Genomic DNA, 15,982 nt, shown 5'->3' on the forward strand with positions numbered 1-15,982 from the left:
CAGTTATTGGCTATGGTAATCTTGTTGATGGTTTGTATAAATTACACCTTAAATCTCCTTCTGATTACAATCTAATGGCCGTGCATGATAAAAGAGGCATCAAAAGACGTAATATGGACATTGACTCTTCTATCCTCTGGCATAAGAGATTGGGACATATCTCCATAGAGAGAATCAAATGGTTAGTGAATGACGGTATCTTAAAGACACTGGATTTCACTGATTTTAGTGATTGTGGGGACTGCATAAAGGGAAAGCAGACCAACAAAACCAAGAAAGGTGCCAGGAGGAGTACTGAGACCTTAGAGATCATACATACAGATATATGCGGACATTTTCCTACTCCATGTTTGGATGGTCAAAGATACTTTGTCTCTTCTATCGACGACCATTCACGATACATGTATATCTACCTTCTATTTGAGAAAAGTGACGCATTAGAAAATTAAAATCGTGAGGTCAGATAGAGGAGGAGAGTATTATGGGAGGTACACGGGAACAAGACAAAAGCCTGGTCCATTTGCGAACTTCGTTAGGGAGGAGGGAATCATTGCCCAATACTCCATGCTAGGAACGCCACAACAAAATGGCTTGGCTGAAAGAAGGAATCATACGCTAATGGATATGGTGAGGAGTATGCTTAGCAACTCCACTCTCCCAATTTCTATGTGGAGTGAAGCCCTTAAAACCACTGTGTACATTCTTAATAGGGTTCCCAGCAAGGTAGTTCCAAAGACTCCCTTTGAGCTTTGGAATGGTTGGAAATCCAATTTAGGCCATGTACACATATGGGGTTGTCCAGCTGAGGTAAGGGTGTACAATCCACATGAGAATAAGTTGGACCTAAAGACTATTAGTGGGTTCTTCATAGAATATGCTGATAGGTCCAAGGGATACAGATTCTATTGTCCTTCCCACTGGGCAAAAATAGTTGAGGCTAGAAATGCTAGATTTCTTGAGGATAGTGACAATAGTGGGAGTGAGCAACCTCGAAGTCTCGAACTCAAGGAGATGCGGGTTCAGGATTTTACACCTGCACTAGAGATGGTTGCACCCCTTGACATCCCACAGGATATCACGATAGAGCAACCAACAAATACAATGCCGCCCCATGAGGAACCGATTCTCACTGAACACGTTGCCTTAAGTCCACTTCCAACAGACGAAGAGGTGACTTTAAGGATATCCTCAAGAGTAAGGAGATCGGCTATTCCACATGACTATGAGGTGTACTTGCAAGAGATTGACCATGAAGCTAATACCGATGGTGACCCAATCCCGTTTTCACAAGCTATGAGTGGAGAAAATGCTATGTCTTGGTATGATGCCATGAAGGACGAGATGGATTCCACGGCCAAAAAATAAAAGTCTAGGATCTCGTTGAATTACCAGAAGGAGTCAAACCCGTTGGACCCAAATGGGTTTATAAGGTTAAAAGATACTCATATGGTAATATCAGACGATATAAGGCATGACTTGTGGCTAAGGGATTTTCTCAACGTAAAGGCGTCGATTACTCTGAGACCTTCTCTCTAGTCTCTAAGAAGGACTCATTAAGGGTAATCATGGCATTGGTGGCTCATTTTGATTTAGAGCTACACCAAATGGTTGTGAAAACGGCCTTCCTCAATAGGGATCTTGACGAGGAAGTTTATATGGATTAGGCTGAAGGGTTCATATCAGATAAAGGAAAGCACCTGGTATGCAAATTAAAGAAGTCTGTTTATGGGCTAAAACAGGCATCCCGCCAATGGTATATTCAGATATCAGAGTGATCCAGGGATGAAGTACTATAAGGCAGCAAAGAAGGTTCTACGATACCTTCAAGGGACAAATGATTACATGCTTACTTACATGCGGTCTGATCATTTGGAGGTGATTGGATGTTCGGATTCAGACTTTGTCGGGTGCCTCGATACTAGGAAGTCCACTTCAGGATATGTCTTCCTACTTGAAGGAGGTGTCATTTCATGGAGGAGCGCAAATCAGAGTCTGACCGCTTCTTCCACTATGGAGGCAGAGTTCGTGGCGTGCTATGAGGCCAATTCACAGGCATTATGGTTGCGGAATTTAATCACAGGGCTTAGGGTTGTTGACTCCATTACTAGGCCATTGATGTTTACTGTGATAATTCCGCTGCAGTTTTCTTCTCAAAGAACAATAAGAGTGCCAGTGGTAGTAAGCACATTGGCATCAAGTATCTTACTATTCGAGAGAGGATTAAGAATCGTCTAGTGGTGATAGAGCACATTTGCACTAATATGATGATTGCAGATCCCATGACTAAGGGGCTTCCTGCCAGATTGTATGAGGGTCATGTGGAGCGCATGAGTCTAGTTAGATCATTTAGTGCTTGATTCTGATACAGTGACACAATTATTTTCATTTAAGTTGCAACTATGGTTTGATGATTCTTGCTATTGTTATTTTTTTCTTTCAACTAAAGTGTATACATAAAGTTCTCATGAAAGATAAAGTTTGTCTATGATGACAAAATAAAGTTGGACAAGAATGGGCATTAGTTAGCCTATTCATAAAGGGTTACACTAAATAAAGTGTTCAATAAAGCAAATCAGTAGCATTGTGATACATGGAAGATAATACTCGCTTTAGGGTAATACCGCCATGATTCATGCACTTGAGACTCTTTATATGAACTAAGGTAAACTCTTAAAGAATATGGATTGAGAGTTAGTTTTCGAAATGTATGGCTATACGTCAGGTTTTTAAAATGCCTAAAACCCAAGTGTCCTTTTCAAAAAAAAAAAAAAAACTTAGGCTTATTAATATGGACCAAGTGGAAGACTGTTGGAAATTTGTTTCCATTTAGGCAGCCCATAATTGATACACCTAAGATTTGGGAAATCTTAGACTTTTGTAAAGTGGGTTTTTGGCTACTAAAGATAACTCTCATTAAGAATCCTAAATAAGAAAGAGTATTAGTGTAATTGGGAAACTAATTACATTCCCTCAAGCATATATATATGTGTGTTGCTTAATGGGAGCAACTATTCTGTTCCTTCAGAAACTTAGGTTTAGGGTTTTCTCTGTCTGGTCCCGGATCTACCAAGGAACGGCCCATGATTCCATTGATCTGAGCATAAGGCTTGAATAGATCTGATTACTACGTCAGAACCGAGTCTGTCGCGTTCGTTGTGGAGCGTCTTCAACCGTTGGATCTTGTGCATTGTCAATCGCTTCTATCTGATCATCATGGCCGGAGGTAACGATCTTTCCGCTTAAGGTTCATTAAATTTCTAACAGCTATCACAATATCTACTTGCTTTTCGAAAGAGTACATTGGTTCGCCATTCAAGATGGGGAAGCACATCTTTAGAACTCCAAAAGTACGTTCAATTTTGTTTATGTATGATGAGTGCCTATGATTAAGTAACTCCCTGCAATTACGTGGTGCGTGTCCTCTGCTCTCACTCAAATGGTACCTCGTTTTACGGAAGGGAGTGATAAAATTGGCCAACAAGGGGAACACTGGATTGGCGAGATAAAACTTCCCTGGGTGGGATACAATTCCAAGCTCATCAGCTAGTGTGCCCCTAATATTCTCGAGTGAGAAGCAGAGCCCTCCCACCCAGCTACGTCAAATGTGAATCTCAAATCAAAATCGCATGCAGCGAGTACATTGTGCGTGGGGAAGCCCTTGCGACCTATAAATCAATCCTTAATTTCGACCAGTACTTTGGACTGAATGTGTGTCCCATCAATCGCGCCAATGCAATCCTTAATAAGACCACAAGTGAAGGTGTTAGTGCTCTACACATGACTAGAAGTGAAGTAAACATAAGGAGGTTGTTAGCATGATACCTTGAAATATGGGTACCACCTAGGATTTTCCCTGACCTGAATAGGTTTATCGGGCGACGGGTGATTGTATGAAAAGCATCCAAGAGGGTTATAAATATATCTACTATACTCAGTAAGGACCGGAGAACCTTGTTGAAATAGCGACTAATGGTTTCCCCTGATCTTCGACAGTACATTTTCATGCAACGATTCCTCTGGTTGTGTGATATCATGTGCATGAAAATTGCAACATGTTCTTCAACAGTGCAGTGGATAGTATCTGAAAGTCGTCCTTTATTCTTTGGAATATATACCAATCTTCTAAAGCATTCGACATTCATCCTCATGAGATTATGACAACGCTCATCACTCTCAATCACAAACCTTACAAAGGTTCAATTCGTCCAGTAATGGTTCTCGTAAGGCGCCCTGTGTATGAGAAGGCCTTCATGTTCCATCACCGTCAATAAAAATAAGGAGGCCCCAATAGAAACCACTACTACAACTTTTGCAAGCATGTCATCATCATCACTATCTTCAACTCCATCTAATACAGCCTCATCATCTACATCCCCATCATGGTGATAATCCATTTGGACGTATGTTCAGAGACGATTAAGGCTAAGAACATGTTGCATTCAGAGTTAGGAAGAGAAGAATGACATTAACTACTGCCTAATAGAACAAGCACATTGGTTCAAAAAATAAAAAACTTACAAAGAAATTGGGATGAGTTATACAAGAAAAGGTAGGCGAAGAAGATCGGCGAACACAGAACATCACATGGATCCATTTCGGAAAGCATTATAAATCACAATAAATGGGACCATTTAAAAAAAAATCCTTCTAATCAGAACATAACAAAGCAAAAAAAATAAAATAAAAAAATAACCCACAAAATTTGTAGAATTAGATGAAAGAAGATATTATCATATGAAAAAAAATGCTAGAAATGTGCAACTTTTTTGACTCCATATCTGAATACAATTGCAATCAAGAAATAAAACCACAAAAAGTAACCTAAGCACATCAACGGGCAGAAAACATGCACAATATGGGTTTAGTCTGGTATACTAAAGAAAACTAAAAAAACCCAAATAAACAATAAAAAAGACATGCACCGAAGAGGGTTTCATCGATTCAGGAATAAAGAAAGGAACATGCAGCATAGAGGGTTTCATCGACTCTGCAATTAACCATTTTTTTCCAAGACTCGTTTAATCTACAGAAAAATCATGCACCAAAGCCAACAATTTACCCGAATTGATGATTTTTTTTTTTTTTAAAAAGGCACAATTTCCTGATTATTCGACCCAGATCTTAACCCCATTAATGAAACCCCTTTCTAATGAACACAAAAACATCAGAAAACCCAAAAAATGTGTTTGGAGAAGATGAAAAAAACAAAAATGAACAGATGAGGGTCTCTCCCACTCAGGAACAAACCCCATTTCTTGAACCCTTCCTAATAAAGAGATAATGCATCAAAAACCCCAACAAAACACGCACAAAAAGGGCTTCGTCGGCCCAGAACTTCACCCCATATCCGAAACCCTTTTTTTGCAGCAATGAAATCAACCTTCATAAACCCTAAAAATGGCAGAGATGGACCAAAGATGACGAAACAATCACAAAATATGGATCTGTCCTCATGAGATAATGGAAGAATAGGCAAATTTTTTTGCTATGTAGCGTCTCAAATGCCACCAATACCCTATCTTTCTTCCACCAAATTGGCAACCAATTAAAGCCTCCTATATGAGATTCATTAGGAAAAAGATACTCCTCTTAACCAAATTTTCTCTTCTCAACTACACATACAATACCAAAGACGGAGTCTTCTTGTCTCTAAGCAAAATTTTGATAATTGCACTAATTTAACTTGTCTTTTACTAATTAAGCAGCTGCCAATATAAAAGAAAAGCTATAGGAAGCCAATTATGAAAGAAAAGACAAGGTGAGTTAATGCAATTATCAAAACATGGTAGTGCCGATATCAATGGCTTGGAGTAAATAACTAAATATAGAATAGAGCGTATCTTTTACTTCCTAAGATAATGGCTCTCATGGGAAGCGGTGGTAAGGAAAAAGATGAACACATGTGATGTTTGTACTAGAGGTAAGTAGGTTATCATCCATGCCCGCCTACTATTTGATATAGGTCTTGTCCTCTTTTTTTAAAGAGCCACTACTTGGCGAGTTGGCGGGCCTATCAAAATAGTGAAGGTATGGGAATGAGCCCTACCTCACGGCCAATGCCATGACAGTCTCCTTTTGAGTGTTGCAGTGCTCAATGCTCATGAATCTTTGGAACAAGTCCTACCAATGAGGAAGTGAGCCCTGCCTTAGTAATGGAAAAGTGAAAGGTGTGTGCACTGGGCCACCACCTCTCGGCCAATGCCATGAAAGTCTCCTTATGTGGTTGTAGTGCTCTATGCTCTATCTTACCAATCGGAAAGTGAGCCCTGCCTTACTAATGGAAAGTGAAAGGTGTGTGTACTGGGCCACCACCTCTCGGCCAATACTATGACGAATTGACAATCTCCATGCGGGTGTTGTAGTGCTCTATGCCCTATGAATATCTGGAACACAACCTTATTGACCACAACCTTATTGACCTTCTCATCGATCCATTCAAGAGGTCGATTGTACCATTCTTGCTAGACATACTGAAGAAGTTGTGATGCTTTGGAACAAACCTTGGAACAATGCATGAGGCAAGCAAAAATGAATAAAAACAAGCAATAATCAAATCAAGGGAGTGCTAATATTATTTGGGAGTGTTTTGATAATGGGCCGAACTCCCCTGCCTTTTATTATTAAATTGGATGGTGACAGCATTTGTAATTGCTTTTGACAGCCAAGTGAATAATATAAGACAAGGAAACTTCCGCCCATTATAGAATGATTACAGTGCTAATATCAGCATCTTATTAATTTAATTTATTCACTCGGGTCAATGGGTCATCTTGCTATTCCTATGCCAGTTCTGTCAGAGGGCCAGAAAGGTATGTTTATCCGATATGGAGGTTTTCGGTCATTCCGGTCAAAAGTAAGGACATTATAGTAATTTACACCAAATTTGAATTCTAAGCTCCCACCAAAAAAACCATCCCTACTAAACATAAAGGCCAAACCGCTCCCACGTTTCTTCATTCATCCTTTTGTTTTCTTTCGCTTTCATTTCTCCCTCAGGGCTCTAACAGAGAAGGTATTCTCTCTCTCTCTCTCTCTCTCTGATTAATTTGTAGATTAGTAAAAAATCTTGTTCTTGGGTTCTGGAATTTTATTTCCCTTGTTTTTTTTTTGGGCATTTCCGCCTTCTTCTTTGGAAATATTTCTATGGCTTTTGGACAGATTTCTGTTTTATTTTTCCTTTTTACCTTTTTTTTTCTACATGATCTTCACTTGCTTCTCACGAATCTCACCTTCTCTGTATTTTATGTTCTTTATTTTTGTTTAGGAACTGATTTATCCGCCCCTTTATTTTACTTAGGACAGCCCCGTCTAGTGTATTTATGACTCCTCTGTTACACAATAGGGGGCTGTCCCAAGTAAAATAAGGGGCGAATATATTCATTTCCCTTTTGTTTTTCGTTTTTCATTCATTATCTTTTTCTGCAGGCGTGAAAATGGCGGGAAAAGGAGGGAAGGGACTTTTGGCGGGAAAGACCACAGCTGCCAGCAAGGACAAGGATAAGAAGAAGCCGGTTTCTCGGTCGTCTCGAGCCGGTCTTCAGGTAAAAGTCCTTCTATTTTTTTTGGGTCTACCCTTTGACCCGGTCTCCCGTTTCTCTATGTCAGATCACATATTATCCACTGGAGGATTTATTTCTACATTTTGTCCTTGTTTCCGTAAAAAGAATCAGAAGGTTTTTAATACTTCCTGCACACTACTCTAGTCTGATGCGCTCCCCAATGTGGGTGGCATAAGGAAGAAAAGGGGGCTAATATACGGAATTACGGATTTGTGAATGGCAATTTTGGTGGTGGTGTGGGCGTTTCAGTCAATTCAAAATATTGCGGGTGTCTTTTTATCAAAGATCACACGATACTATTTCGATAATGCCACCTCTTTCTATTTACACTGTCCTTGTTGGTTGTGCATATAGTGTACTCTTTTTAGAATAAAACTAAAACTAGACTATCCTAAGAAAAGACTCCAACAAAGTAAAACTCAAGATAATCTGTGATCTTTGACTATTAACAAATCCTAGGTAAAGATAAGGATAAACATTAGTAAACAAAATCATTAAAATAAAGAGATTTCTTAATGCTCTTTTCTACCTAGATTTTTTTTTCTTGACATACGATTCCTTGCAAAATATGCACTGCATCAACTATTAGCTTACAAGTGTCGAGTGAGGGGTAGAGAGTGGAGTAGAAGAGGGAGAAAATAGAGAGGACATGAGTGAGGAGGTGCTGCATGGAGGGTGAAAAATGAGGAAAACAAACACTCTAATTTTGGGTGAAGTTTTTCTCACCCATTCCTCACTGTTGAAAAAACTAATGTTCCATGGAAAACTTTCATGGCCCCCAAATTTATGACCTCTATGCAAATAATCATGTTGGGAAAGGTGCCTTGTTTCCCAATTAGTAAAATTAGGAAATTAGGTTAGCCAATTTTGTTGGGAAGGAAAAATATAAAGGTGAGTGTTCTATGTTTTTCGAAACCCTACGAACCATCAGTCTCCCAAATCACACAAACTAAGGTGGCTCTGTGGGGAAAGTGATTGTGGTTTGTGGATTTGCAGGTCAGTTCCGTTGTAATCCTATTATTTTATTTTCTCATGGTGGAAGATCATATTCTTGCTCTAGTTGTAGGCTTATTAGCCGAACTATTGCGGCAAGAACTCGCCTGCTAGAAATCCGGTTCTCGGAGACTACTCGAACCAAACAATACCAAATAGAGTGCAGTGAAATAAAGAAATAACACAAGAGAGCAAGAGACACAAGAGATTTACGTGGTTTGGCACTTTGGCCTACTCCACGGGCAATCTGGCAAGTAAACTTCACTATTAATGATGAGAAATTGACACAAGAGATTTACGTGGTTCGGCACTTTGGCCTAGTTCACGGGCAATCGGGCAAGTAAACTTCACTATTAATGATGAGAAATTACAAACAAGGGTTAAAACTCTTACCTCTCCAACAATGGTGAAAACTCCACCAACACCCTCTTCTTACTACTCAAGCAAAAAGCCCAACTCCTTTATAATGTCTTCACAAACCCAAAAACACCATAAAAGGAACCCCAATAACCTTGGATCAAACCCTTGCAAGAGAAGAAGATGAAGAAAGCCTTAGAGAGAGAAAACCCTTTTCTTGTATAGAGCTCTTGACTTTCTTTTTGAATTAAGCCACCCACTAAAGACAAAAGCCCTCTTTAGTAGACTTAATAAACACATTTCAAGAATGCCCCTCTCAAAGAAAATATTACCAAGTGATTTTATATCACTACTCCAACACGAACCATTCAGGCCATGTTTGGTTGCTTGGAGGGCGGTTCGGAGAGTAATGGAATAAGAAATCAAAAGGAAGGAGACAAGCATTTGATTTGTATGGAATTACTTTGGAGAATAGTGCAAGTAGTGTTTGGTTGCACGTCATATACTCAGAGAGTAGGAGAATAAGTAGGGCATTACCAATATAGGGAGATAGGAGAGCGAGAGAAGAAAGAGAAATAACATTATTTCCTAAAAAATTCAAGCAAAGTTCCTTGGTTTTGGAAGAATTTGCTTTAAATGTCATATAGAGGGGACAAGGAATTCACCTCAACAAACATGCAATTATTGCATGGGAGATATCTAATGCTCCGTTTGGTTGCTCGGGGTGGCTCGGAGAGTAGTGGAATATGAAGTCAAAGGGGAGAAAACAAGGATCATTTTTGTATACTTTTCTTTTTATTTGTGCATGATCAGATTTGTCAGATTTCTCAGACAGATTTTCTCAACAAATCATTTTTAAGAGATGACCTTAAAATTTTACCTTAGTCCCAAACGACATTCATGTGGGATCAAGTGAACAGTTTAGCTTCTTTTGAATATGATAAAGTTTTTCAGGGTAAAAAATTGAAACATTCCTATCAACAGCTTAAGGCTGCGTTCTTCGACATTTCTCATTTACCATCTACTTAATTTAATAGCTATAACAACTACATTTATAAGTTAAAATAGCTATATGATTTCCCTGTGAGCAGCTTATATGGTTTTCCAAATTCTATATATTATATGGATACCAATATTATAATCTACTTTTACTTCTGCATGCTAGTTTCTTTCCTATATAATGTAGTATATGGATACCTATATTATAATACTTACTCGATATGCGGTTCAGATCAATCAGATGTGGACCTCACCTATTGTGATGAGGGCACACCTCAGCTTTATTACAGAGGGGTCACCCTCAATGGATCCTTCTTCTTCCTAAACTCTATTATACTAGCATCACTGTACCCTAATTTATCCATGAAAGGAGAAACAAAGACTTTCTGATGATTCTTCTGTTTTGCTTGATATGAAACTCAGTTTCCCGTGGGTCGAATCCACCGTCAATTGAAGTCGAGGATAGCTGCTCATGGGCGTGTTGGGGCAACCGCAGCCGTTTATTCGGCGGCCATCCTTGAATACCTAACTGCAGAGGTTCTTGAGCTAGCAGGGAATGCAAGCAAAGATCTGAAGGTGAAGCGAATCACTCCCCGCCATCTGCAACTCGCCATTCGGGGGGATGAAGAGCTTGATACTCTGATCAAGGGAACTATTGCAGGTGGAGGTGTGATCCCTCACATTCACAAGTCCCTCATCAACAAGTCCTCCAAAGAATGAAGTTTGGTTTGTTAGATTATTTTCCATTGGTACACTTCCACTGTTAGTGTTTAGTTGGATAGGTATGTTTATGTTTATTTAACAGGATTTAGAACTTGTAGGTTAGGATGGAGTTTATCCTTGTTTCTATTATTATGTTTTGATTACTGATTTGAAGTAGTAGTTTTATTAGAGAAGAGAAAAAGGGTTGAATTGATCTAACATGCTCTTTATTTGATTGATCTGAACCATTCACTTGATTTTTCTTGCTTGGGATATCCTATGGCCAAAAAATTAAGTTAAATCATTCAATCCTAACATCTAAATTGTTTACATCTTGACGTGGAACATGGATATTCAAAAGCTTTAGACAGGAAACTGTTCCTATTAAACAATAAAAAACACACATTATTGGATGGTTGACATTTAATGGGCCATAGGTGATCCGAACCAACAAGGTAGATAGGTATGTTCGTCGTTTCTTTTTCATTATTTGAAGCTTGGTTTGCTAGTTTCTTTTTCATTGATAGACTTCCAACTTTCTTTACTCTTTAGTTGGATAGGTATGTTAATGTTTATTTAACAATATGTAGAGCTTGTTGGTTAGGATGGAGTTTTTCCTTGTTTGGTTATCCTGTTTCTATTATTATGTTCTGATTACTGATTTGAAGTAGTACTTTGATTAATTGATTAGAGAAGAGAAAAAGGGTTGAATTGATCTAACATGCTCTTTTATTTGACTGATCTGAACCATTCACTTGATTTTTTTTGCTTGGGATATCCTATGGCCAAAAAACTAAGTTAATCATTCAATCCTAACATCTAAATTGTGAACATCTTGACTTGGAACATGGATGGTCAAAAGCTATAGGTCGGAAATTGTTATTAAACAATAAAACACACACACATTTTATGGGCCAAAGGAGATCTGAACCATGGCTTATCAATTGGACGGTTTCGATCAACCAATTGTGAGACCTGTGTTATAGTGTATGAACATATGTCCAATCGTTATGACAGTTAATTTGACCATTGGATATAAACAAAAATCATTGATGAATGCCTCATCTTGAGCATCCTCGAATTGATGAAAAATTTGATCCAATAGTCGGATACTGTTTCAATTTTTTGGGCATCAACCCTTAGAATTTTCTAACTACCTGTAAGATTTCCGGATGATCATAACCCTTCCTTCTCATACAAACCCTTCTCAACCAAGGTATCACTTGTGTAAAACCAAGGTATTGCTTTGTTGTTTCCAAGGGTATCCTTGTTCAATTTTCTAATCGAAGGAGTTTTATTGGATTACCGTTAGCCAGCACTCTTAAGACCAATAACTTGAAAACCTTATGGCTATACCCTATTTTTACACCTTTAAATAGCTTAAAAAGGGCTAATTCCCTTAACGAAGGGTTACAGTTTAGAAAATCTCAAGGGTTGCTTGGAAATTTGAAGGGCCAATACTTTCAAAATTTGAAACGCTTGTACTAGTTGTCTAAACATCGTAGACTAGATAAATCCATACATTAAATTAAAAATATTAAACCATCAAGCATGTTTTGTAGACAAGATATGTGACGTGGGTACAGTCCATCAAGATCAAACGGACGAAGGTAACTGTTGAAATCAGTTGTCGACAACTAATCGAACGGTATGGATGAATCATCCCACCATCCTCTTTCATCTGCAAAAGAGCATTGTAGTGTGGTCTGTGTTGGGGTCAAAATCGATCTCCACCCACATGCTGACACGTGTCCTGGGCCCAGAAGATCCCTGGCCAAATGTAGGCTGGTCCTCGATGAATGATGAAGCTCTTAGGTATCTCCTTCCTGCATGACACCCAGAGATCATGTGCCACCGCATCGCCCAATCGGTCACTGCCATAAATCTCCTAGGACTGCAATGTGAGCACCAATCACCAATCACCGCATAGACATCCCATCACCAATCATGGCCTCTATATGCAATGTTTGAATCAACCTACCGCGTCGATACAGGCACCAATGCTAGTCATGGCCCTGGCGTCACGCCACCCATTGCCTCCCGAGTCACGAAACCTTCGCCTATAAAAAGAGATACCCTCATTCAACTCAATAGGTTTGAATGCTACCGCCCCAGCTATGCGAAACCGATCACCCCGACTCAGAGCCTTTCCTTTTATTTAGGGCTGCAACTCGGGTTGGGCGGGTCGGGTTTTGGAGAACCCAACCCTACTCGAGAAATATCTCGGGTCGGGTCGGGTCGGGTTTTTTTTCGGAAAACCCACGATTCCCAAACCCGGCCTTACACATGATTAATCTCGGGTCGGGTCGGGTCGGATTTTTTCACGTTGACGCAATTTTTTAAGGAAAATTCTTGTTTGGCAAGGTAACTCAACTCATAGAAGTAGAAATTACACTCACATCACACTTGAATCAAACAATGATGTAATTACACTCACATTACACTTGAATCAAACAATGTTGTAATTACAATCAAACAATGCTGAATCAAACACTTGAATCAATTCAACTCATAGAAGCAGAAATTACACTCACATACAATAACAGTGGGTGCGTGGGTTTTCACTTTTAACTTTTAACTAACAATAGAAAAAATGTACATACTATAACTTATCTAACTCGGGTTGGGTCGGGTCGGGCCCCTTCAAACCCGGCTCGACCCGAGATTCATGCGGGCTTTTGAATGCTCAACCCTGCTCGACCCGAAACCCATGAAACCTGAACCCAACCCAGGCTATTTTCGGGTCGGGTCGATGCGGGTCGGGTAAAACCCGGCTCGAGTTGCAGCCCTACTTTTATTGAGCTTAGCTCCATCTGTTGCCTCAACTGACTTAGAGTGTTGAAGGGATTCCTTGGAGTTTTGGCCCGGGCATTCTTGACCACTGTCTGTGAGGACAGGACATCACTCAAATCACCCAGTTGATCACCTCTTTGCCGCAACTAGACCAAGAGTGACCCATTCAAGTACTCAGCCGCATTTGAGCACCAACAATTTGGATGCATCATACATGATCATTAACGAACTAATTCTTTAATAACCAATATATCTATAAACAATTAAAGGAAGTCTACCCTCGAAACTTTGTTTTTGTTTAGTAAAACCATGGCCACAAAAAAGGTCCGCATTTATGATCCAGAAGGGTAATTCTCCGAAGGAAAATACTTCCAAAGCGGGATTGGGCATGTATACACACTCCTCTTCTTTGACACTTTGACACTGGCCTTGCACTTAGGACAGAGGGTCTCATTATAGTCCACTCGGAATTTTCTCATCCAACTGGAGAGTTTCCTTGTCAGTGTGGGCATTTTCAATCTCCTCTGTCATCAAACCAAAAATAGTTAGGTCTATGTCTTGGTCTAATAGTGACTTCTCAACTGAAGGCTGTTTCTTGGTGATGCCTCGGTTTTGCCCCCTAGTTTCATTTCGACCTGACTCATTTAAACTTTTCACAAATAGACTCAATGTAACCGCGTTGACATCCACGGCGGATGGAAACAAGTCTTTGTCGACCGTCATGACTTGACCCGACCATCGGTGATGGCCTTCTGCAAAGCATTGTGAAAAATAATACAATTGTTCTTACAGTACGACGCGACATCAGATGTGGTATGTCGACACACATAGAATGTGAATGACATGTCAACGCACACAGGTGTGAATGACACACTGGAAGAAATGTCAATGCATACAGAAAGCAAACGACGCCGTTGAAGTACGTAGAATGCAAACAACTCTCATGATTGATAGACTGGCTAATTAGCAAACTAACAAAACAACACAGACAAAAACCAGTTGGAGGGATAGGGAATTAAAGATATAGACTCATATGAGAAAATGGGTTCGTTGCTTCCTTAATCCTAATGGAATAGCTACAAGTAGGAAAAGTAAATGCGGTATACAAAAGTAAATGATAAAAGATAAAATGCTAAGACATGTCTGATGTTGGCTTCGGGACCTCTTCTTCGAAGACAATTCTCTCTTCTTATAGCTATATTTGGGTAACGATCTCCCATTACCCTGTGCTCATAATGGAGGAACTTTTATTAATTGCCTATCTCAAGCTCCACTATTCGCACGTCTTCCTTCCTCCCAGATGGTTGCTACCCCATCTCCCATCAAGTGACAGCTGACATGTAATGTTAGAGTATATGCCCTAAAAAACTAATAGAATGACATCTATTAATTAATAAAGGTTTATTTCATGACATGAATGGGTAATAATATTAATGAATGTGTGTGATGTGCTTGTTTATTGACATATGTTTGTCCTTAGGTAGTATAGCAGAAATGCCATGCTCAAAGGACTCATAGATCCAAGGGAGCAAGGAGATATGACATATCGGTTCTATGCAAGCTTTAATAGTTCCAAGTTGGGAAAGAGATTGGACATCTCTTTCTGTATATAACTAGCACCAGTCTTGCCTACATGCACGTGTCGTGAGGTGGCTTATCTCTGTCATCTGGGTTGTGGACCCTAAGCAAGAAGAGTGGGTGCGGCGATTGGATCGCGTAACTAGATCAGATCATATAAAGGATAATTTGTGGACAAGAAAGTATAAAGTTGTTCTTCTAGACATGACTCTTCACATGTCCTTAGACATGAGGGATCTTATTGGTCTGTCGGCCTGTTTTAGGGTCTTAGTCTATCTTATAGTGATTCTATTTTAGAGTCACATTCGGATAGAGCTATATCCTAGTGCAAACCCTCGAGACCAATAGTGATACTCAGCAAGGGATTCGCCCAAAAATTTAGGGATTGACATCTACAATTTTGTCAAAGCGGTAGGCTTATTAAATAGCCTGGCCAGGCGGATTTGATAAAATGTTTATCGGAAAGTTTTATGAAACAATTAATTGTTTTCAAAGTATTTTACAAATGCATTTGGAGGACGAACACCGCTTGACCAAAATGGTACACCAGGAGTGGGCCAAGGGGGTAAATGGTATCCACCTCTTGTATGACTCACCTTAGTAGATATAGTTACGAAGAAAGGACTTGCATATACATGATTTGATTAGGGGTAAGATGATCTGACGGTCATTTTCAGGGTTACGTCTCGATTGAGGCCACTACCTAATGCGAGTGCAGTTTAACTACAGAACGAGATCGCAGTGGGGCCCACCATAGGGTTCTGCAGGATCGACCGTTGGATCCCTGTGACGATCCCACTCATAACTCGAATGACCCGATAACATCCAAATGGATTAGGGTTCTGCATTTTATGTAATTGCACGGACGAATATGATCAGTTGGATTAATGTGGATATTAATTAAGTGTATATATATCTATATATGTTGATGTATGTATATATACATGTCTTTGTTAAGTAAGTAAGAAGAGACAGTAAGAGAATTTTTCGAAGACATATTT

General features: G+C 39.5%; 1 protein-coding gene across 1 annotated transcript; it reads left to right on the top strand.

The window, feature by feature from the left end:
* Window positions 1–6,856: 6,856 nt before the first annotated feature.
* LOC143885248 (putative histone H2A variant 1) lies at window positions 6,857–10,829 on the top strand. Its single transcript, XM_077389326.1, has 3 exons — window positions 6,857–7,012; window positions 7,426–7,541; window positions 10,332–10,829. Exons 2-3 carry the CDS (start codon window positions 7,434–7,436, stop codon window positions 10,626–10,628), a joined length of 405 nt encoding a protein of 134 aa, XP_077245441.1. The 5' UTR covers window positions 6,857–7,012; window positions 7,426–7,433; the 3' UTR covers window positions 10,629–10,829.
* The last annotated feature ends 5,153 nt before the right edge of the window (window positions 10,830–15,982 follow it).

This window comes from Tasmannia lanceolata, unplaced genomic scaffold, assembly GCF_043159265.1.
Source record: "Tasmannia lanceolata isolate RefF3 unplaced genomic scaffold, GAP_Taslan_0.1 ptg000008l, whole genome shotgun sequence".
NCBI lineage: Eukaryota > Viridiplantae > Streptophyta > Magnoliopsida > Canellales > Winteraceae > Tasmannia > Tasmannia lanceolata.